Raw genomic sequence first — 22,026 nt, forward strand, 5'->3', positions numbered from 1 at the left:
TGCGCTTTTAGCCAAAGCTGCGCAATTTGCGCCAAACTCTGCACCAGGTGATGCTGTATCTGATGCTCAGCCCCCACCTTCTAAGAGACTTCGAGACGCTGGCGTCGCCGCTGATGCATTCAGTCGCCTTAAGCAGGCATTCCTGGCTAGCTCGCAAGCATCCTCAGGCACTGTTCCAGCAGCACCTGTTGGACCCCCACCTCCTGTCCAGGAGGCGGATGACCAGGGTGACGCGGATGACTAGGGCAACGCGGATGGACCAGGGCGACGCGGATGGACCAGGGCAACGCGGATGGACCAGGGCAACGCGGATTATCAAGGTGACGTGGACGATGACGCTGGTCCCTCTCGCCCCTGGCGCCCTTCTCGCCCATCCCCGGACTCTGGTGACTCTGACCTCTGTGCTTGATGTGTTGAACCCCGATGACATCCTGCACCCTCGGTCTTCAAACTGGGCCCCTTCACTCAAGGTAGCCCAATATGTGGCCAGCCGTATCCAGCGGCCGTTGGAACCGGGGGTTTGTAATTGCCTCCGGGCGGAGTGTCCTCGCCCGTCCCTGGAGGGGAAGGTGGCAGCCACCCCGGATATAAATGCCCGCATGGCCACCTTCTTACAGAAATTTGTGAAGGATCCCAAAAAGGGTATAGACAGGTCTTGGCGGGCTTGCCAAGACAAGCTGTTGGATGCTCTGGGCCCTGCCACCAAAATTTTGGACATGGCCGAAGAGGATAAAGCCTCCGGTTCCCTTATTTCCCCTGATCATCTCTTTTCTTGGGCGCAGAGGGTGGTGGTTTTCCTCGGGAACGCCAACTGCGCCCTGTCTACGGAGCGGTAGAGGTCTCTTCTCATTAAGATAGACCAAGCTTGGGGACCTACCGATTCGGAAGCAGGCCCAGTTGCCCAGGGGGGCTTATTTGGGGAACCGTTCATCAAAGAACTGGGGCAATTTGTAAACACCTTTACATCATTAGACAAAGCCCAGTCTTCGATCAAAAGTGTGTTTGACCCTCTGGTTTTCCACGGGGCCGGACGAGGTCGGGGCAGGGGACAAGGCTCTAACCAAGGCCGTTACCAAGGCCAGGCGAGATTTGGGAACTTCTACCCAACAAGAGGTAGGCGTGGCAAAGGTCGAGGCGGCAGTGCCTCCAACTCTTCTGGTGAGTGTTCTCCCTTCTTCCCGTCTAAGTGTGTGGGGCCGTCTGGCGCGTGTTTTCCAGGCTTTGACTTCCATCATGGGGGATGCCTGGGTCCTGCAGACGGTGCAAGGTTTTCGCATCGAATTCAAAGGGGATCCCGGGCAACCAGTCTGACCACGGGCGCTGTTTTTCGTCAGCGGACACTGCTTTGGTCGATTTAGAGGTGCGCTCCCTCTTAGAGAAGGAGGCGATCGTGGAGTCTTCCCCTCATCCCAGAGGGTTTGTCAGCAACATCTTTCTGGTGGACAAGCCAGATGGAGGTCAACGTCCCGTAATCAACCTTCGGGAGTTCAACAAGTGGCTTGTATATCGCCACTTCAAGATGGAAGGGATCCATATTCTCCGCGATATTCTTCGCCCCGACGACTGGATGGCACGTCTCTACCTCAAGGACGCCTACTTGGCGATTCCTACATTTCTGCCTCACAGGCATTTTTATCCAGTTTTTCTGGAAGGACAAGATCTTTGAGTTCGCCACTCTTCCGTTCGACCTGTCGTCAGCCCCTTGGTGTTTCACCAAGGTCCTTCGGCCGGTCATGGAACGTCGTCGGGAGTACGCCTCATAGTCTACCTCGACGATATTCTCCTGATGGCGCAGTGCCCCAGGATGTTGGCAGCTCAGCTCCAATCGGCGGTGAACCTCCTGCAAGGGTTGGGCTTTGTGATCAACGAATCCAAGTCCACCTTGGTGTCTGCTCAGGTCATCTTTTTGGGGTTCCTAATAGACTCTGTTGCATCCTCCCTCAGCCTTCCCTCTCGCAAGTTGCCGAAAATCCGTCATGAGATTCGGAGGACCCTGACCTAGTCACGCACCGCCCTCAGGCAACTGGTGCGCATTGTCGGCCTACTCTCGGTGTCCATCCAGGCCATCTTCCGGGGCCCCTTACATTACAGGGCCCTCCAGCGCCTCAAGGCAATGCATCTTCGCCATGGCCTTTCTTATTCGCAAAAGGTTCCGCTGTCCAAGGATGCCAGGGAAGAGCTCCAATGGTGGCTTGCCAACATGGAGGCTTGGAACGGGACAGCGATCTTTGGGTCCATCCCAGATATGGTTATCGAATCAGACGCCAGCAGGTCCGGCTGGGGCGCGAGGTGTGAAGAATTCACCACGGGCGGTGTGTGGTCTCCTCGAGAACAACAATACCACATAAACTGTCTGGAGCTCTTAGCAGGCTCTTTCGCAATCCAGTGCTGGACTCGACACGATCATGTGTCCTTCTCAAAATGGACAACGTATCGGCAGTCCGCTACATAAAACCATCTTGGCGGTAGGAGATCGAAGACCCTATCGGACCTAGCAGCGCATCTTTGGCATTATACTGCCTGGATCGTCCGGTTTCTCTCACGGCGGAGTATCTTCCTGGATGGAACAATCAGGTAGCAGACTTTCACTCTCGTCACCTCCACAATGCGAGCCTTTGGAAGCTCCATCCAGGGGTGTTCACGGATCTTCAGCGGGTCTGGGGCCCCTTCTCAGTGGATCTGTTTGCCTCCCGCCTGGATCATCAGCTTCCTCGCTTCTTCAGCTGGAGACCGCACCCCTTGGCAGAGAGGACAGATGCGTTTCTGCAGGATTAGCTGGAAGAGGCAGGCTACGCCTTTCCCCCGTTCGCCATGATAACGAGAGTCTCAGCCCAGGTTCGCCGGCAAGGGGCAACCTTGGTGCTGGGCACCCCATTGTGGAGGTCGCAAGTGTGGTTTCCAGTTCTCCTGGAACTTTCTTGGGATTCTCCAATCCCACTCCCCCGCTTTCCAGCCCTCCTGCTCAATCCGGACAAGTATCCTCACCCGCTCATTCTGCAGGGCTCGCTGGCCCGGATGGCATGGAGGATTACCGGGGATGTTGGAAGGTCCCGGGCCTTTCGGGAGCAGCTGAGAAGTTCATGTCCAAGGCCTGGGCTGAGAGTACAGCTAAGCGCTACCGATCCACTTGGAGGAGGTGGTATCGTTGTTGTTTGCGACAGGGTTTCGATCCCGTGGAAGCAGATGTGACTGCCGTTTAAAATTTTTGGGCTGGCCTGGCAGAGGACGGTTTGGCTTATTGCTCGATCAATACCTTCCGTTCTGCGATTTCGGCAGGGCATGCCTTGGTGGACGGCTCCCCAGTGGGTGAGCTTCCTTTGGTGTGTAGGTTATTGCGAGGCATTTGCCTGTCCTTACCTCTGGAGCCGAGATACTCTGTCCGTTGGGACGTAAATCAGGTCTTAAACCTGTTCCTGTCCTGGCAGCCGAATACATTCCTTTCCCGCAAGGAGCTTTCGGCGAAGTTAGCCATGCTCCTCTGCCTAGTCTCATGCAGGCGAGTGTCTGACATCCGGGCGCAGGAGGTGTCTGGGTTCACTTCATCGGCGGACTAAAAACGGGCACGAAAACTATTTCCTACCCTGCCTTCCCGGAGTCTCCTAAGCTCTGCGTAGTGTCTTGCCTAAAGGCGTATGAGGAGATGTCGGAGGAACTTAGTCTTCCGGGTGAACGACAGATGCTTATCGCCCTTAAAAAGTCTCACAAGGCTGTTTCCTCTCCAACGATTGCCCGCTGGGTCCGTTGGGTGATGCAGGAAGTGGGCATTGACCTTCGGGTTTTTGGTGCCCATTCAGCTAGGGGTGCCATGGCCTCTAAAGCATTTACCCTAGGAGCTCGCCTGGAGGACATTCTGAATGCTGCAGATTGGTCTTCAGACTCCACCTTCAAACGGTTTTACTTTAAACCGGTGATTGATATGGCTCACTTGGTGGTGAGTAAGCTTTTAATAAGCATAATCCTCGCCTCCGGTCCTGACCTAAAATGAAAAATTTCCTAGCTATCGTAATGGAAAGTTTCAATTCTATTAAAGACTCGGAGGCGAAGATTATCCCACCCAGGGTACACCGATGTGTAACTGCCCACCCTCGTATCAGGGTAAGTAAAGTGTGTTCTACTTGGCTTTTATTCCGGTTACAGTTGTGTAAGTTTTGCCTTTGGTCTTTCCCCCTACAGGGGGCTAAACCTTAGCCACGGCAGTTGCCTTATTATTGTTTTTCTTACTACCTGCAGGGGATTTCGTCCAGCAGGATTTCTGAGGTGTTCGAGTTGGCTGCGCAAGAGCATCGAAAGAGGGAGTAGAGGCTGACAGAGGACTATGAGGTGTTGGAAGCCCTGTGATTGGTGGATTCCCACGGACACTCTGTACATGGACTGCATACCCTACTGTTAAAAATCTATTCCATTCCCTATGGTTTATGGGAATGTTTACCAGTTTCTTTAAAATGGCTGCTTGTTAATAAAGTGGAGAAAGTAAAGCATAATCCTCGCCAACGAGTCCTTAATAGAATTGAAACTTCCTTTACGATAGCTAGGAAATTTTCATTCTTCACAAATAATTTGAACACCAGTAAGCCATTCACCAGTGCTCACTCGTGACTCCTAGAGTGTATCGGTGAAGGCAAGCTTTTTAAATATTTATCTAAACTAGTATCAACAATCATGCAGATCATCCGTTAGCCCAGAGTTTGATATTTCCCACTATCAACTATAATGTCTTCACATATCACCCAATTCTCCTAAAGAGATTTTGGCTCGTTTCATACTCACTGGAAGCTGGGATAACCTTTTCAGGTTTTATTACTAGTGTACTGTGCTTGCAAATAATATGGGAATATCCATTTTGAATCCTCTATCTCAAGCCAAACTTCAACCCCCAAAACATATTTTATTCCTCATTTCATTACAATTTTTCTCCATTTTTAGGTCTTGGCTAGACAGAGCATGTGCGGTCTCGAAGCTGTGTGGTGTTTATTCTGTGGACTTCAGCCGGCCCATAGGCTTACCATATTCTCGCTTCGTTGGACTAGTATCATTTTGTCTGTGGCATGCATGCTTCATGCTTCCTCTTCTATTTAGCCCTCCCCAGAGCATGGACCAAGTACTTCTGTATATCTACTGCTCCTGCATCAGTAGCAACTTTAATTTGTGTTGGAGCACTTCACAAGAGTGCTCGTATTTTTACAAGCTCAGTCTCCTCCCACCCGAGCTTCAATTTGAACTGCTCCCATTTTTCCCCCCTGTGTGCTCTCTTAAACAGCTGGATTTTACCATAGGCAACAAAAGTAATAGGACCATCGCTGGTTTAACTAGATCGATCTATGTTAAAAAAAAAATATATATATAGATCTTACTACGTGCATGAAGTGTCATTATGCATTTAAATTCGAGCTTTGTTTTACTGTCTGGTGGGTATCTCTAATGCAGTGGCCTTCAAACTGAAGGGCGCACCCCTGGGTGGGCAGGGGGGAAAGAAGAGGTGTGTGAAGTCTTTAGAAGGGGGTGCCGCCCCACACACCACCAGTGATTCTTGAGTCCCATACGTTTACTCAGTTTTCAAAAAGTATTTTGTAATCTATGCTCTTCGTTTTGTATTTTGTCTTCTTATTAAAGGCAGTTAGGCTGCAAATGCTCTATTACGACGTAAAGCCTACTGCAGTAACACTGGGAGCTCAGAAAGGAGGCAAGGGTGTATAGGGAGATTGATCAGTTCAGCAGTAAACACTATGCAATTAATTTTTTTATTTAAGTACTCCGCAGACTTCTGTTTCTACTAACAAAAAGACTACATTTTGGAATTTGCATTTCATCATGATATGTGCCACCCTCCATAGTTAATTAAAATGCACTATTATTGAGCCATGTAGCTAAGTTTTGCCATCAAGTACTGATATTTTTATTAAGTAAAACATTTTTACCCACCTCTGTATTAATGTACTGCTTATTTGGTGTTTTTTCCAGCTGCCAATGCATGCATTTCCTCTTTTAGTATTAGTTGTAGTGAAAGAAGAAACGAGCATAACAATGTGAAGTCAGCAGCCCTACCAAGTTAATTTTTTTATTTAAGTACTCCGCAGACTTCTGTTTCTACTAACAAAAAGACTAAATTTTGGAATTTGCATTTCATCACGATATGTGCCACCCTCCATAGTTAATTAAAATGCACAATTATTGAGCCATGTAGCTAAGTTTTGCCATCAAGTACTGATATTTTTATTAAGTAAAACATTTTTACCCACCTCTGTATTAATGTACTGCTTATTTGGTGTTTTTTCCAGCTGCCAATGCATGCATTTCCTCTTTTAGTATTAGTTGTAGTGAAAGAAGAAACAAGCATAACAATGTGAAGTCAGCAGCCCTACCAAGTTCCCCAGGTCTATTCTCGAAGTGCTGCTCTAGTCCAGGTTTTTACTTTGAATTCTGAACTTGCAGTCTTGTTAAGTTCATTATAAAATGGGACTCCGAATCATAAAGAAATAAGCATTTGCAGTGCAATAGTTCTCGCATTTAGGTGAGTTTGAGATAGGCATTATAAATGAATGCCTTTTATTTATGTATTTACAAAACTTGCAAGCGGTGCGTAAACACTGCTTGCAGGTTTTCCCAAATGCAAGGCCTTAAGCAATCGCGGCACCAGTTCTTTAGTTTAGGATGTTGAATGCTAGAGCGTGGGGTACCGCGATTGAAAAGTAAAGAAATAGAAAAAAGTTTTTTCCGATTTCTTTCCTTTTGAAGCGATCAGAGCACCCATGTTTTGGCTTAAGATGTTGAAAGCTAAAGCGTGGATGCCGCGATTGTAGTGAAAGTAAACAAACAGGAAAAAAGGATGGCCGCATTTTAAAAAAAATGTATTTACTTTAGTTACAAAGGCGGCACCCAAGCTTTGGTTTTTAACATCTTAAGCCGATTGCTTCAAAAGTAAACAAATAGAAAAGAAATTGCACCCCCCGCACCCCCAATTTGATTACTTTTAATGCACTTCCAGCACCCGCGTGCTTTTGCTTAAGATGTTTAAAGATAAAGCGCTGGTTCAATATTGTAAAAAAAATACACAGAAGGCACGCGGTCGCGTTCATCCAGCATATAACAAAAGAAAAGCGCGGCCGCCATAATTCTTGCCGAGGCATTACGCGCTGGATAAAGAATTTTTTTTTTTAAATGTGTTGAGGGAGAGTGTGTCCTGCCAGTGTTGCAGACAGGACAAACCTATTTAAGAAAATAGTTCCCGGAGGCTGTAATTAAAGCCTGCTGAGTAAGGATAAGTTACTTACCTGTAATCCTAGTTATCTTCCAGGGGTATCCTCATCAAAGTCATAAGCACATGAATATTCCCGCCCATGCGCGGGACCCTGGAAACCTATGTGGAAACCATACATTACAAACACACAATGCAGCCTTCCTTATACCACGTAACGCTGAGCAATGTTGCAAGAATTTTCCTTGCATATAAATACAATTTCAATAAAGCAGGGAGAAAGAAACACATTTGAAAACTGCTTTAATGCACAGCAGAGATCATAACCCTGTAAAAAGGAATGAAGAAACATTGCCAGCACATAGGCTGCATTGCAGAAACATCAGTGTAGAAACCTGAAAAGCTAACCCACAAACACACAATAAACTGGCACCGTGCCTTTAAGGCAGCCATGACCCCTAGCTTCCCATCATGCCTCAGGGGTGACAGTTAAGTCAGTTCTTTGCAGAGACCCAAAGGCCATGGCACAAAGATGACATGTATCTTGATCACTTGCCCGGGGAGGAGGGTGGGTTGCTTATGACTTTGATGAGGATACCCATGGAAGAGAACTAGGATTACAGGTAAGTAACTTATCCTTCTCTTCCAGGGGACCATCATCAACAGTCAAAAGCACATGAATAGAATAGCAAGCCCATCCCTTCATCCTGCGGGCAAGTAACCAGAGTACAATAAAGATACATTGTAAGAAAAAAAAACATTACAAAGACTCCAATCAAGCTAGCATTGGAACAGATTCATCAAGGAGGCCTGGCCTACTTGGGTATTTGCTCTGGAGTCAGAATCCAGACAGTAATGCCTGGTAAACCTATGGACCGATTGCCAAGTTGCAGCCTAACAAATCTCGGCCATCGGTACATTGTGTAAGAAAGCTATTGTAGCAGCCTTGCCCCTAGTAGAGTGAGCTTTAGGGGAGGCTAACAGGAACTTGTTCGCTATTTGGTAAGCCAATTTAATACAATACACTATCCACCTTGAAATGGATCTTTTGGAGGCTAGAAAGCCTGTTCTAACAGAGCCGCAGTTTACAAACAATTGGTCAGCCTTTCTGATGGATTTTGTTCCCTCCAAATAGAATTTGAGAACCCTCTTGAGGTCTGAGTTAAGAGACCTTTCTGCTGGTGTAGGAGGATTTGGAAAGAGAGGGTAAAGAAATTGTCTGATTGACACATGGAAGTCAGATGCTACTTTGGGTAGGAAGGAAGGGTGAGTTCTCAAAACCACCCTATTGTGATGGAAAACCGTACACAGCACCTTAGAACAGAGTGCTTGGATTTCACTCACTCTAAGTGCTGATGTAATAGCCACCAGAAAAGCTACTTTCCATGTAAGGTGTTGTAATGTGGCCTTATGAATGGGTTCGAAAGGAGGATTCATCAATTTTGACAAAACTAAATTCAACTCCCAAGGCAGAGAAGGAGGTCAGACGGGGGATAAACCTTCAACCCCTGAAGGAAGCCTTTGACCACCTGAAGTTGAAAGAAAGACGGTTGGTTGGGTGATTTTCTATATACTGTGATGGCCGCCAAATGCACTTTTATGGACGTGCATTTCAAACCAGATTTGGCCAAGTAGAGCAGATACGGCAATATTACCTCTTCTTGCCCGCTAACTGGACTCCAACCATTACGCATACACCACAAGTAAAACCTTTTCCATTTAAAAGAGTAAGAGGCTCTTGTGGATGGTCTCTCCGACTCCCTCAAAATGTCCATGCAGTCTTGAGGGAGGTTCAAATAACCGTACTGCAGGATCTCAGGAGCCATGCTGCTAAGCTCAGCGAAGGGAAGGCTGGGGTGCAGAATGTTCCCTCCAATTTTGGTCAGAAGGTCTGGCCTGCACGGGAGTCTCTGATGCGGACAGATCGAGAGCTGCAACAGGTCCAGATACCACCATTGACGAGGCCAGTCCGGTGCTCACTTTTCCAATTATCCTCACACTATATCCCTTCTCCAATTTAATCACCCTTCTTTACCCCTCCCTCATTTTTTCCGCGTTTACAGGCACTTCTGATCTATTCTCTCATTTTTATCAGGCCTTCTACAGACGCCATTTCCCTCTAACATTTCGTTCTATTCCCCTACCTTTATACAATCCTCCCTGATATTTCTATCCCTCTCTCCTCTATCCATCCTCCTCTATTTCCCTCCTTATTCAGCAACTAATTTTAACCCAAACCCCCACCCCACCTCCCTTCCTCTCCTTCCCCTTTATTTTCCCACCTACCCAGGCTACTTCCCAGGCACCCCTACCATTGCCTTGTCCTGAAGAGATCCCACTATCCGTATGGGGGATCGAAACGTCGTCGACCGTCGTCTCTAAACTCAATTCTTTACTATATATTTGCTGTTTGAGTAGGAGATGTTGATCTGACTTATTTATTTTCACCGTTTACCAAAAAGTCACTTTTTAAGTCACCAGCCTGGGTTAAGGAAATCGGCCGTCTGCCCTTTAACCTCCTCACTGCTAGTTCACTTATTGTTTTGTTCATTATATTTTTCGAATTTTCATCATAAGGAATATGCTACTTACCAGTATGCATCTGTTCTTGGCATGTAGAGCTGCAGAGTTGTACACTTAGCATAGGTCGCCATCTGGTGTTGGGCCCGGATGTTTGCAGTTTGTTTTTCTTCTTGGACAGTCTTTGGAAGTCACGAGTTTGGTGACTCCTCCTTCGGTCCGTACTGCGCATGGGCTTCGGCTCCATCCTCAGATTGTTTTTCGCCAACAGGGAAATGATGGAGCGTAGTAATAACAGTGAGAAACCCATGTGTTGTATCTAAATAAGATGTACTGGAACGGATACAGGTAGCCGGGGAGGCGGGTGGGCGTGTACAACTCTGCAGCTCTACATGCCAAGAACAGATGCATACTGGTAAGTAGCATATTCCGTTCGAGGCATATGAGCTGCAGATTGTACACTTAGCATAGATTATATAGCAGTACCCAACCTTAGCGGCGACCACCGGTATCCGTTGCAGCTGTTTGAAAAAGTGTCTTTAGTACAGCCTGGCCCACCCTAGCTTGCTGCTTGGAATGCACATCTACACAGTAGTGTTTTGTGAAGGTGTGCGGTGTAGACCATGTGGCTGCCTTGCAGATGTCATCTAAGGGTATATTCCCTAGAAAAGCCATAGAAGCCCCTAACTTTCTTGTAGAGTGGGCTTTAGGGGGAACAGATAATGTTCTCTTTGCCTTTTGATAGCAAATTTGTATGCATTTTACAATCCACCTAGTTATCCCTGATTTTGAAATGGGGTTGCCTTTATGTGGTGGAGAGAAGGGAACGAACAATTGTTTAGTCTTCCTGAAGGGTTGCGTTCTTTGTATGTAGTATAGTAACGCCCTTTTTACATCAAGTGTGTGTAAGGCCCTTTCTGCAACAGATTGGGGTTGCGAGAAGAAGACAGGTAATTCCACTGATTGATTGAGGTGGAAGGGGGAAATTACTTTGGGCAGAAACTTCGGATTTGTGCGAAGTATGACCTTGCTGTGATGCATTTGTATGTAGGGTTCCTGTATGGTGAACGCTTGTATTTCACCGACCCTTCTAAGGGAAGTGATAGCTACAAGGAAAGCTGTTTTCCAGGTGAGAAACTGTAGCTCACATTTGTGCATTGGTTCGAAGGGCGGACCCATTAGTCGTGTAAGAACTAAATTTAGATTCCATACAGGGGAAGGTGGTGCCCTGGGAGGAATTACTCGTTTAAGGCCTTCCATGAAGGCTTTAATAGCGGGCACTCTGAAGAGTGATAAATGTTGCCTGTTTTGTAGATAAGCAGCGATCGCTGCTAGGTGTAGGCGTATGGATGAATATGCCAGGTTACACCTGTGAAGATGGAGCAGATAGCATATGATGTGCTGTATGGATGCATCTAGAGGGTTGATTGTATTGTTACGGCAGTAAATTACAAATCTTTTCCACTTTGCGGCATAGCATGCTCTAGTGGTAGGACGTCTGGCTTCCATGATGATGTTCATACAATCAGGGGGAAGGTTAAGGTATCCGAATTCTAGGATTTCAGGAGCCAGATCGCCAGGTTGAGCTGAGCTGGGTCCGGGTGCCTGATTTCTCCATGGTTCTGGGTTAGGAGGCATGGGGATAGATGCAGTTTTTGATGTGGTACCACTGACAGTTGTAGTAGCGTGGTGTACCACGGCTGCCTGGCCCACGTCGGAGCTACCAGAATGAGTGTGAGGGAGTGCTGTTGTAGCTTCCTGACCACTAATGGAATTAGTGGGAGAGGTGGAAAGGCGTATGCAAATCTGCCTGACCAGTTCATCCATATCGCATTGCCCTTGGACAATGGGTGTGGGTATCTGGCGGCGAAGCTTGGGCATTTTTTGTTTTCGTGGGTGGCGAAGAGGTCTATCTGAGGATGCCCCCACTGTTGGAAGAATGGGTGAAGAACTTGTGGATGCAGTTCCCATTCGTGTAGTTGTTGCGTTTGTCTGCTGAGCAGATCTGCCATGGTGTTTTGTACGCCTGGAACGTGCTGTGCCAGGAGAAAGATGTTTTGAGGAATTGCCCATCTCCATATGCTCTGGGCTAAGCGGGAGAGCTGGGGAGAGTGTCCCCCCCCCTGTTTTTGGATATAATACATTGCAGTCATATTGTCTGTGCGGATGAGGACTGCTTTGCCCGAAATCTGTTTTTGGAAAGATTTTAGGGCTAGAAAGATCGCCAAGAGCTCCAGATGGTTGATGTGGAGCGATTTTTGCTGTGGCGTCCATAGACCTTGCATGGTGAGGTGTAGAAGGTGCGCTCCCCAGCCGGAGAGCGATGCGTCCGCTGTTAGAGTCACTTGAGGAACCGGGTCCAGGAACGGCCGCCCTTTGGAAAGGTTTGTGGTGTTCCACCACTGCAGAGAGTGATGTGTGCGGCCGTCCACCAACACCAGATCCGTCAGCTGACCCTGGGCCTGGTTCCACTGTTGTGCTAGGCACTCTTGAAGTGGACGCATGTGGAGTCTTGCATGGGGCACTATGAAAATGCAAGACGCCATCATTCCTATGAGCTTCATAAACACTCTTGCTGGAAGAGAGTGCTGAGGAAGGAATGTTTTGCGTAAGGCTTGAATGCTTGTGATTCTGGCTGAGTTTGGATAGGCAATACCCTTGGAGGTGTCTATAGTGGCCCCGAGGTATTGCTTTGTGTGAGATGGTATGAGGTGGGACTTTTGGTAGTTCACCGTGAAGCCTAGCTGGTGGAGCAGTTGGATGGTGCTGTTTGTATGCTGCACACATTGGTCGTAGGACGCGGCTTTTATCAGCCAGTCGTCTAGGTAAGGGAAGACGTGAATATGTTGACGTCTGAGGTGTGCTGCTACTACTGCTAGGCATTTGGTAAACACCCGTGGTGCGGTGGTGACCCCGAAGGGGAGAACCGTGAATTGGTAATGTTGCCCGTCCACCACGAACCTGAGGTATTTCCTGTGAGAGGGGTGTATTGGAATGTGAAAGTATGCGTCTTTCAGGTCCAAGGTTGTGAGAAAGTCTCCCTGGCAGAGGAGTGGGAGGACTTGTTGTAGAGTGACCATGTGAAAATGGTCTGAGTGTATGTAGGCATTTAGAGGCCGGAGGTCCAGAATGGGTCTGAGGGTCTCGTCTCTCTTTGGTATTAAGAAATATAGAGAGTAGACCCCTAGATTTCGTTGATTGACGGGGACCTGCTCTATAGCGTGTTTTTGCAGGAGTGAGAGTACCTCTTGTTTGAGCAGTGTGGAATGTTCTTGAGACATTGGACGGTGCCTTGGTGGGATATTGGGTGGGGTAGATGTTAGCTCTAGACAGTACCCTGACCGAATGATTTGGGTCACCCATTTGTCCGATGTTATGGACTCCCATACGTGGATAAAGTTTTGTAGTCTGCCCCCGACCGGAGTGGAATGGTCTGGGGGGAGCGGAGGGGAGTCATTGTGCGGGGGGGGGGTGGCGGAACGGGTGTTGTTGGTTTTGCCCCTGCCCTTATTGTTGTTACCCCTGTAACCACCTCTCTGATTGCCCTTTGAAAAGGTATTTTGAGGAGGGGACTTGTAGGAGGAAGAGGCGTTATCGGTGGAGGAGCCTCTACCTGTGCCACGAAAGGACGAGCGTCGAAAGGAACGTTTGGAGGCTTGTGTTTGGAGTGCCCCCATAGACTTTGCTGTGTCTGTGTCTTTCTTCATCTTTTCGAGCGCTTCGTCTACCTTTGGCCCAAAGAGTGTTTCCTGGTCAAAGGGGTGATTGAGTATGGATGCCTGGACTTCAGGTTTGAACCCTGAGATCCTGAGCCAGGCGTGGCGACGAAGCAGGACACTGGTATTTATGGCCCTAGAAGCAGTGTCGGCTGCATCGAGGGCACACTTAATGGAGGTGTTTGTGATTAGTTTACCCTCCTGTATGAGGTCATGAGCCTTGTGCTTGTATTTTTCTGGAAGGTGCTGCATAAGAGCCTCTAGTTCGTCATAGTGTGCTCTATCATATCGCGCAAGCAGTGCTTGTGTGTTTGCAATGCGCCACATGTTTGCAGCTTGGGAGGCGGTGCGTTTACCAGACGCGTCCAGAAGTTTAGATTCTTTGTCTGGCGGTGGGGCATCTCCTGAGGATTGGGAGTTAGCCCGCTTTCTAGCTGTGGAGACAACTAGGGAATCTAGGGGAGCAGGGCCCTTGATGTAAGCAGGGTCTGTGGGTGCCGCCTTGTACTTCTTCTCTATTCTAGGGTTCAGTACTCTGGCTCTGACAGGGTCTTTGAACACCTCTGTAGCGTGCTTGGTGACACCCTTAAGCATGGGTAAAATGGAAGTAGATTTGTCTTGTATATCAAATGTATCCAGTAGGAAGTCTTCTTCTACTGGTTCACTGTGCATGTCCACCCCATGGTAGTGTGCTGCTCTCTGCACTAAATGATGAAACCCTAAGGAGTCCTCTGGAGGAGACGGCCTTGATGGGTATAGGTCGTCCTGAGGTACATTGGGTATATCAGGGTTATTGTAATCCTCCCATGGATCTGGGGTCCCTGGTGGAGTGGGATCCATTGGGGCGTCCGCCGGGTAATTGTCCGGATCCCCATCATCCGGATCTGGGGATGGGGCCGGATCGTAGTGAGGTAAAGGTGGCGGAGACCTGTGAGGTGGAGGCGGTGGAGGAGGTGGAGTGGGTAGGGGAGGCGGTGGTGGGGAGGGCACTCTGAGGGGAGAAGTAGCAGAGTCCTTCCTTTTGGGTGGAGGAGGAGGAGCCGGAGCATCAAGGCGTCTTTTCTTGGTAGTTAAAGTCAAAAGCCCAGTCTTTGGATCTTTGGACAAAGTCTTTTGTAAAGGGTCTGGTGTAAACAGAGCCAACGGTGTCGATTCGTCTGTCGGCACCGGTGATTTCGGAACCGGGGGTTTCGATGGTCTGTGTGCGCCATGCTTTTTTGAGGTCTCCGGGTGTTTCGGCGTCGAATGATGTTTCGGCGCCGGAGCGTCGGTGCCGACAGATTTGTGTTTGTGTTTGGTCGGCACCGAGTGTCCAGGCTTCGGCACCGGTGGTTTCGGAGTCGAGCTGGATTTTGCAGTCTTCGGTGCCGGATGCTGTTTTTCGGCACCGGGTGTTGGCTGGCTCGATCCCGAGTTGCCATGAGACTTTGGGTGCTTCGACACCGGGCCCGAAGGTGGGGTGATCGAAGTTTTGGTTTTGGTTTTGCCCAGGCCGGCAGGCGAGGGAGTAACCTGAGTCTCTTTGGTTTTCGGCGCGGGGGTGGGAGGGGGCATAGTACTCACGGCCCGCTGCGCTGGTGTAACGTCCTCCACGTCGGAGTCGTCGGCCTCGGAAGCGCTGACGACGTCTTCCTCCTGCTCGGTGTGTGTTTGCCCCGAAGCTTCGGCGTCGTCTCCGAAGATGTCCGGTGGAGCTGCCGAGGATGAGTGCGCCATGGTGCGTCGAGCTCTTCGATCTCGGATGGTCTTCTTCGATCGAAAAGACTTGCAGGCGGGGCAGTCTCTAGCCTCGTGTTCCGGAGAGAGGCAAAGGTTACACACCTGATGGAGGTCGGTGTGGGGAAATTTAGACCCACATTTTGGGCACTTTTTGAACAGAGTCCTTTCCATCGGCCGGGACCGGAGTCGCGGAGGGCCCGAAGGCCGGTGTCGATGTACGGGATGGAGAAAAGTGCCGCTTCGAGAGATGACGATGATGAAGGAACTCGAAGAATCGAGGATTTTCCGTCGAGGCTGGAACCGTAGAAGTTCGAAGCCGGAGCACGAAGTATCACATCCGAGCCCGATGGCGGAAAAAAACAATCTGAGGATGGAGCCGAAGCCCATGCGCAGTACGGACCGAAGGAGGAGTCACCAAACTCGTGACTTCCAAAGACTGTCCAAGAAGAAAAACAAACTGCAAACATCCGGGCCCAACACCAGATGGCGACCTATGCTAAGTGTACAATCTGCAGCTCATATGCCTCGAACATAATTTTCTTTCATAAATTTGCATTGATTGCTCCTTTGTATTCCAATCTCTCATTGTAGAAATTGTGATAACTTTTTTTAATCACTTGCATGGGACCACTGTTCCTTTAAAAAAATGAGGATCATCGTCATGGATCGGATGAGCTGGGTCACCACCTTCGGGATGAGAGGAAGGAGCGGAAAAGTGTATGCATACGTCCCGGACCAGTCTATCAAACGAGCATAGTGAGAAAGATGTACATTACCGGTTCAATGATACCAGTGACTTGAGGAAGCAATTGCCTAGCCGCAGATCTCTGATTGAGAGTTACGAAAAAGATGGAACTAGTGGTCTGAGGAGCGGACATGGCTATGCCCAGCTTTTGTGCTCCTCTAGCAAGGACATCGTGAAAGGTGTTAACATCGATGGGTGACACTCTAGAAGGAGGGCTATCCGTAAGGGTAGGAGTGTAGTCCCTTTTGGATGAGCGTGTCGAAGACTAGGACCAAGATGGTGTTCGTCTCTTGTGATGAGCATGAGTTGACCTATGCTCAGGAGATCTGTGTTCTCTGGTCCGAGTAGTGGGGGGGCCTGTCCACCTCCTGCACTAGACGTAACGGGGATCTGTGCAGTGGACTGGAATAGTCCGTAGGCCGCAGGGCATGACCAGAGGGTTCTTTTATGCCAGTGATGGAGAGGTTGAAGCCATCTGGGCGAAAGGTGGATTGAAGGAGACCGCGGTCTCTTTGTTGAGCCTCTTGGAGAGGTTCTTGGATGCTCAGGTGAATGAGCAGAAGAGCTGTGTGACGTCAAGAGCGTCTGGGGGGAGCTCCTAATAGAATGAGAGGACTCTCTTACTTCTGGAGCGTGATCGGTGTCTTGATGAACGATGCGACGTTGATGGAGTGTCTCGACGCCGACAGACTGAGTCACCATCACTGGTGAATCCTTAGAGCGTAATATTCCCCGACGTCGACCTCTCCGTGTGCTTAGACGTTGTATGATGTGACGTCGAACACCTGGAGCCAACAGACTTCGACTTAGACGTTGAGCGTGCAGGAGACCCCAACGAAGTACAAATCGATGGAGAAATCCTTCGACGTGGTTTAACAGCATTAACAGAAGGAAGGCACAGAATACAGACAGGGTAGGAGTCTTTTTTAGCCTTCTTGCCACAGGAAGGGCAAGAGTCAAAGAGAGGGCATTTTTGACTGGAAAATTATGCTCAACTCTCTCAAAAATAGTAGGGAAGTACTTCCAACAACAAAAAGACGAAGAAAAATGTTTTTGACCAAAATTAATAAGTAATTTCTGACAGAAATTAGAAAAAAACAGCTGAAGTTACCAGGGTCCTGACAGAAAGAGCCGGAAAGAACAACTGACCTGTCACCCCTGAGGCATGATGAGAAGCTAGGGGTCATGGCTGCCTTAAAGGCACGGTGCTAGTTTATTCTGTGTGTTTCGGTGGGTTAGCTTTTCAGCTTTCTACACCGATGTTTCTGCAATGCAGCCTATGTGCTGGCAATGTTTTTCATTCCTCTTTGCAGGATTATGATTTCTGCTGTGCATTAAAGCAGTTTTCAAATGTGTTTTTCTCCCTGCTTTATTGAAATTGTATTTATATGTAAGGGAAATTCTTACAACATTGCTCAGCGTTGTGTGGTATAAGGAAGGCTGCATTTGTGTGTTTTATATATATATATATATATATATATATATATATATATATATATATATATATATATATATATATATATATATATATATATATATATATATATATCTATATCTATATCTACATATATGTTTTATATGTTTCCAGGGTCCCGCGCATGGGCGGGAATATTCATGTGCTTATGACTATTGATGAGGATCCCCTGGAAGAGAACACCACATGTAACAAGGGATGTTCTAATGGGAGATTACAAGAAGAGAAAAGGCGGAACTAAGCAGTGACTACTAAGCATATGGACCAATGAATAAACCAATATTTACATAGGACAGGGACAGGAGCCAATTAAAAGGATGGGTGGAAAGTGGCGGAGCTTCATGCCCTTATCCTAAATATACCATGTCTCAAAGAGACAGCACAAGCGCTGCATAGGCGAGATCTCAAACCCTGGACTGAAGCACCACATCACGCATGAACCTGTGAAACTTGGCAGCTATGCTCTTCAAGTGGGCTGGTACAGAGTGCTGGCACTTTAATTTGAAATGGACAGTACCAGCACTTTACACAGGTGCAATACTTTTGACTGGAAAGTACCAGCATTTCACAAAAGCAGGCAGGGATTCTGGTATAGGGTACCTGCACTTGTATATTTCCACGTAAAGCACTGCGTAAATTTGAAGTCAGTCCTCCATGAATGGGTCTGCCATTCACGTTGGGTCACTGTATACATTGTTTAATTGCCATTGCACACTCATGGAAGGTCCATGCAATGCTACAAGCCAGTTTTACTCTATAAAATTGCCAAATATTCATCGTATTAGAATTGAGGTCATTATATTTCACCTTGATCTCAGAACTATGACTTTAGTTTCCAAGGGAATCTGTCCAAACTATTAATTGTACATACATAAAAAATAGTTTACTTGCATTTTCGATTGAGTAAATGCAAACTCCAAGTTGCTGAAGTGTTAAATTTGGTTTTTACCATAAAACTCTGGAACATCTCTTTCTAGGTGAGGGCAAGCCAAAGCCCCTTTTTACTTAAGCAAATTAAGATCATTTTAGATTTTGGAAGGCTTTGAAAACTGCTATTTCCATTTAAAGCCCTACTACTATTTTCACTTACTGCTTGCCATTGTTGCTTTGTTGCCAAGATGATACGCTCACAGCACACATGCTTTAAGTGCTCAATCAACATCCCAATAGCAAACAATTTGCTGCCAAGTTAACTGCACAGGCTAGGGTCTCAACAAACATGAATGCTTGTCTCCCACCCCCTTTTACCTCCGTTTCAAAAGTTTCACTAACTATAAATCTACTGCTGTCTAGTCTCGATCAATCCCTTCAATGGTTTTTGGGGGCGTAACTCCAAAATATTTTGATCAAGTTTGGTCATATATAACAAAGTTTGAAGACCACTGCTCTAGTGTCTGAAAACTGAATTTCCCCACACTATTTGCTTTATACAGCGCAGGCAGGGCCATAACACATTTTACGTACCTTTCAGCCGTGACGCTATTCAGCATGGCTACAAGCAGTGGCGTAGCTAGGCACTTGGTCATCCGTGGAGAGACCCATTTGCTTTGCCCATGCTAGTTTTCTTTCGAGGCCATTATATAATTGTGGGCTTATTGGAGCCTTGCAGTTCCCTACCTTTCTCAAAATCTGATTTTTTGGACAAGAACATCTCTAAAATACTTTAACAATCTACAAGCAATCATTTCTACACACATTTAAACGGAGTTCAGGAATTCAATAAATCAAACTAGAACTACTGCTTCTGCATAAAGTTAAGAAAAAACGGCCTGCTTAACTAAAGTCTTACGAAGCGTGCCCTCCCCTGGCACTTCTGGCCTCAGAGAAGTCAAGCATATGCTGCAAACAGTCAAGGAGTCTGTTTCACTGTAAGAGGCTCAGCATGCAACAGGGGAAGGAGCCAGCAAAGAACAGACTTTCACACAGAGGGCCCTGAAATAATATGTCCTGCAGTAAAGCCTTTGCTCCAGTCACGCTGCAGCAGTTTATCAAGTGCCATTTATTCCCCAAGCAGATGCGAAGTGAGAAGGCAGGAGTAAAACACCAAAAAGTGACAGTTGCAGGGTAAGCAGCAGAATCATAGCCATTGCCCTGGTCTTTCCCATCTTGGAATATAGCCATCTCCCATCTAAATCTACCCAATCTGGTTTCAGTGTGGATTCCGGACCTAAAGCTCTGGAAATCGGAGCAGCAACGGAGGGTTAAGTTTTCCCTTGGGACGGAAGAAGTCTTTGGACTTTAGAAGAGCATACTCTTTGAGGTGGTCTGGCAATCTGTCTTTGGCCACAAGAGGAGGATAGGTGTTGGTCTCTTCTAGCTCTTCATGAATACTTGTGACAGCCAATCAACTTACAGGCTAGGCCTAAATCTAAAAATATGCAGAACTGCTGCTTGACCCACGGACAGAACCAGCCAACATGCTAGACAGCACTCATGTGGAGAGGGATGAGCGCAAAGGCCCGGCTGACTGAGAAGACAGTCCTCTTCCTGACCCTCAGTGTACCTTTACCTACCCTCCTTTGCCAGCTGTCCCAGAATAGTGTCTGTGCCACTGGTTTGAGAAGATTATCACGAACCTGGAAAAGTGTGAACAAACAATCTAGATCTTAAGGTTCCAAGATGTTGCTAAACGAAGCTGTGGTCAACCCATTGACACTGTGACAAGCTTTTTTGTTAGGTGTTCACCTGGTACATGCGCGTGCCTAGCCAATGAAAACGTATCACAAAAAAATATCCTAAAAATACCAGGCCCTGCACGAGTAATTCAACTGTGGGAAAGACAGTGGTCTACTTTCCCACTGGCGTTAAGACTTAAGGGAATTGTTGGGCCCTCAACTGACCCCTAGTGGTCCAAAATGGCCGGCCAGCTAGCCGTCAAGAAAGTTACAAAGGATTCGTGAATGTGCATCATGTTTGGGTAGTGGGTCTTGAGACAGACGTTTTTTATGCAGAAGGTTTAGACTATATTTAGGGGTATCTACTTTGATTCAGATGAATCCTTAGTAACATAGATGGTTAGTTTAAAGTAATGCTTTGGAACCAGTATCCTAGAGAAAGAGACCCTATTGTTTGCTAACAATGCAAAGCAAACCTGGAGTATTGTCTAGGCATCAATGTCATTCATATAACAAAAACAAGTGAGCTACAAAAAAACGTTCGGGATTATACCGGTTATGTAGAAAGTGAAAGAAGCCTCCCGAGTCATTTACATGTATTTTACCTACAATGCATTTCCCTCCCATTGTGGTTGAGCTGGGTGCGGAAAACAGCTAGATGTGCTACCCAGATGCTTTCACCTAACAAAATGTTACCTAATGCATTAGTCAAAAGAGAGCCCCTTCAAACGTGTAAGAGAGTGCCCCTCTGACATGGTGTCTTGGTTGCTTCTTCGCGGACACTAAATGTGATGGAACAAAACCTTTGCAAACTCTTGCACTTCGAAATGAAGCTGAAAATGTTCATACGGGGTTTCCCTTGCTCTGCATACACTTCATGTCATTTATCAGATTGTTCCTGCATGGCCACACAGAGCAAGCCATTAAATGGTAGGTGGTCACAGAGCAAGCCATTAAATGGTAGGTGGTCTATTCCCAAATCAAGACATGCAGGGGGAATGTTGGATACCTGCTAAAATATAAAAAAATAAACATGTTGCAAGTCACAGATGTAGAGTGAAAGGAGCAAAGGAATAAAATAAGAAAACCAAGAAGAAAATAAAGAATTTTGACCCTAAGCACCAAAGAGCTAGTCAAAGACAGCTGAAAAATGGGAACTGGTGAACATTCACACACGGCCTGTTTCCTGGTAAAGTAAAGGGGGAGCTACTCCATTCATCCATCAGCGCATAAAACTCTGCACTGGTTATATAATGAGGTTGAGGTCCCATTATTGTGGCCATGGTAATTAAAGAATGGAATTGAGAGAACTAGGAGGTAGGAGTACTTTCAACCTCAAAATTGATTTCCAAACATTGGTATGCAGCCAGATCACTAGCAATGATCATTTGGCTGGAAGATGGAGTGACATTACATCAGTTTCTGCCCTGGTTATGCACCTTAAGCTTTCCACAGCCATTAACAAAGTGGCCCCATTATAACTTTTACAACGCGTTTTCGCTTTTCATTTCAGTTGCTATTGTCTATTTCTTAGCACTCCATTACACACATGAGCGGCGTGCTACTAGTCCATGGAAATCAATTAGTCAGCTGAACAAATCAAACTAGAATCACATTGTGTGTGGGAATGGCTGAGACCCGAATTAAAGACTTGAATCGATCCAAGCCCTGCCATACCAATAAAACCAAAAATAAACATACTGTTAGGTCCTGCCGGATGGACTTCATCTGCTCACAGGCGAAGGCATAGTCTTGTTTTTCTTTCCAGTGGGATTTTACCATGACTAGTGACTTCTTCAGAATCTATGGATGGACAGCAAAGCAAGTTAAGTCTTCAGAAGAGCAAGGAGTTCGATATCTACAGTATATGTATAAAGAACAACTCAGAAGAGAAGCATTAGAAATTAAATTTCCCTTGCTATTCATGGTTTCAGGTTTCTAACAACATTAACTATCTTGATTCCACTAGATACGGGTCAGCTGCAAGACAGTTGACATAACCAGCAGTTATGTCCTTTAAATCATTAAATAACTTATTTGCAGGT

General features: G+C 47.0%; 1 protein-coding gene across 4 annotated transcripts in view; it reads right to left on the minus strand.

The window, feature by feature from the left end:
- LENG8 (leukocyte receptor cluster member 8) overlaps positions 1-22,026 on the minus strand; it is a 132,284-nt gene that overhangs the window by 25,700 nt on the left and 84,558 nt on the right. For all 4 annotated transcript variants that reach the window (XR_014966447.1, XR_014966446.1, XM_085616345.1 and 1 more), the window contains exon 11: positions 21,683-21,784. Coding sequence is in view for 2 of the 4 variants with exons in the window: in XM_085616345.1 (XP_085472471.1) it covers positions 21,683-21,784 (102 nt within the window). In the remaining 2 variants the exon portion in view is untranslated. The remainder of the gene's footprint in view (positions 1-21,682; positions 21,785-22,026) is intronic.

The sequence above is a fragment of the Triturus cristatus genome, chromosome 7 (assembly GCF_964204655.1).
Source record: "Triturus cristatus chromosome 7, aTriCri1.1, whole genome shotgun sequence".
NCBI classification, from domain to species: domain Eukaryota; kingdom Metazoa; phylum Chordata; class Amphibia; order Caudata; family Salamandridae; genus Triturus; species Triturus cristatus.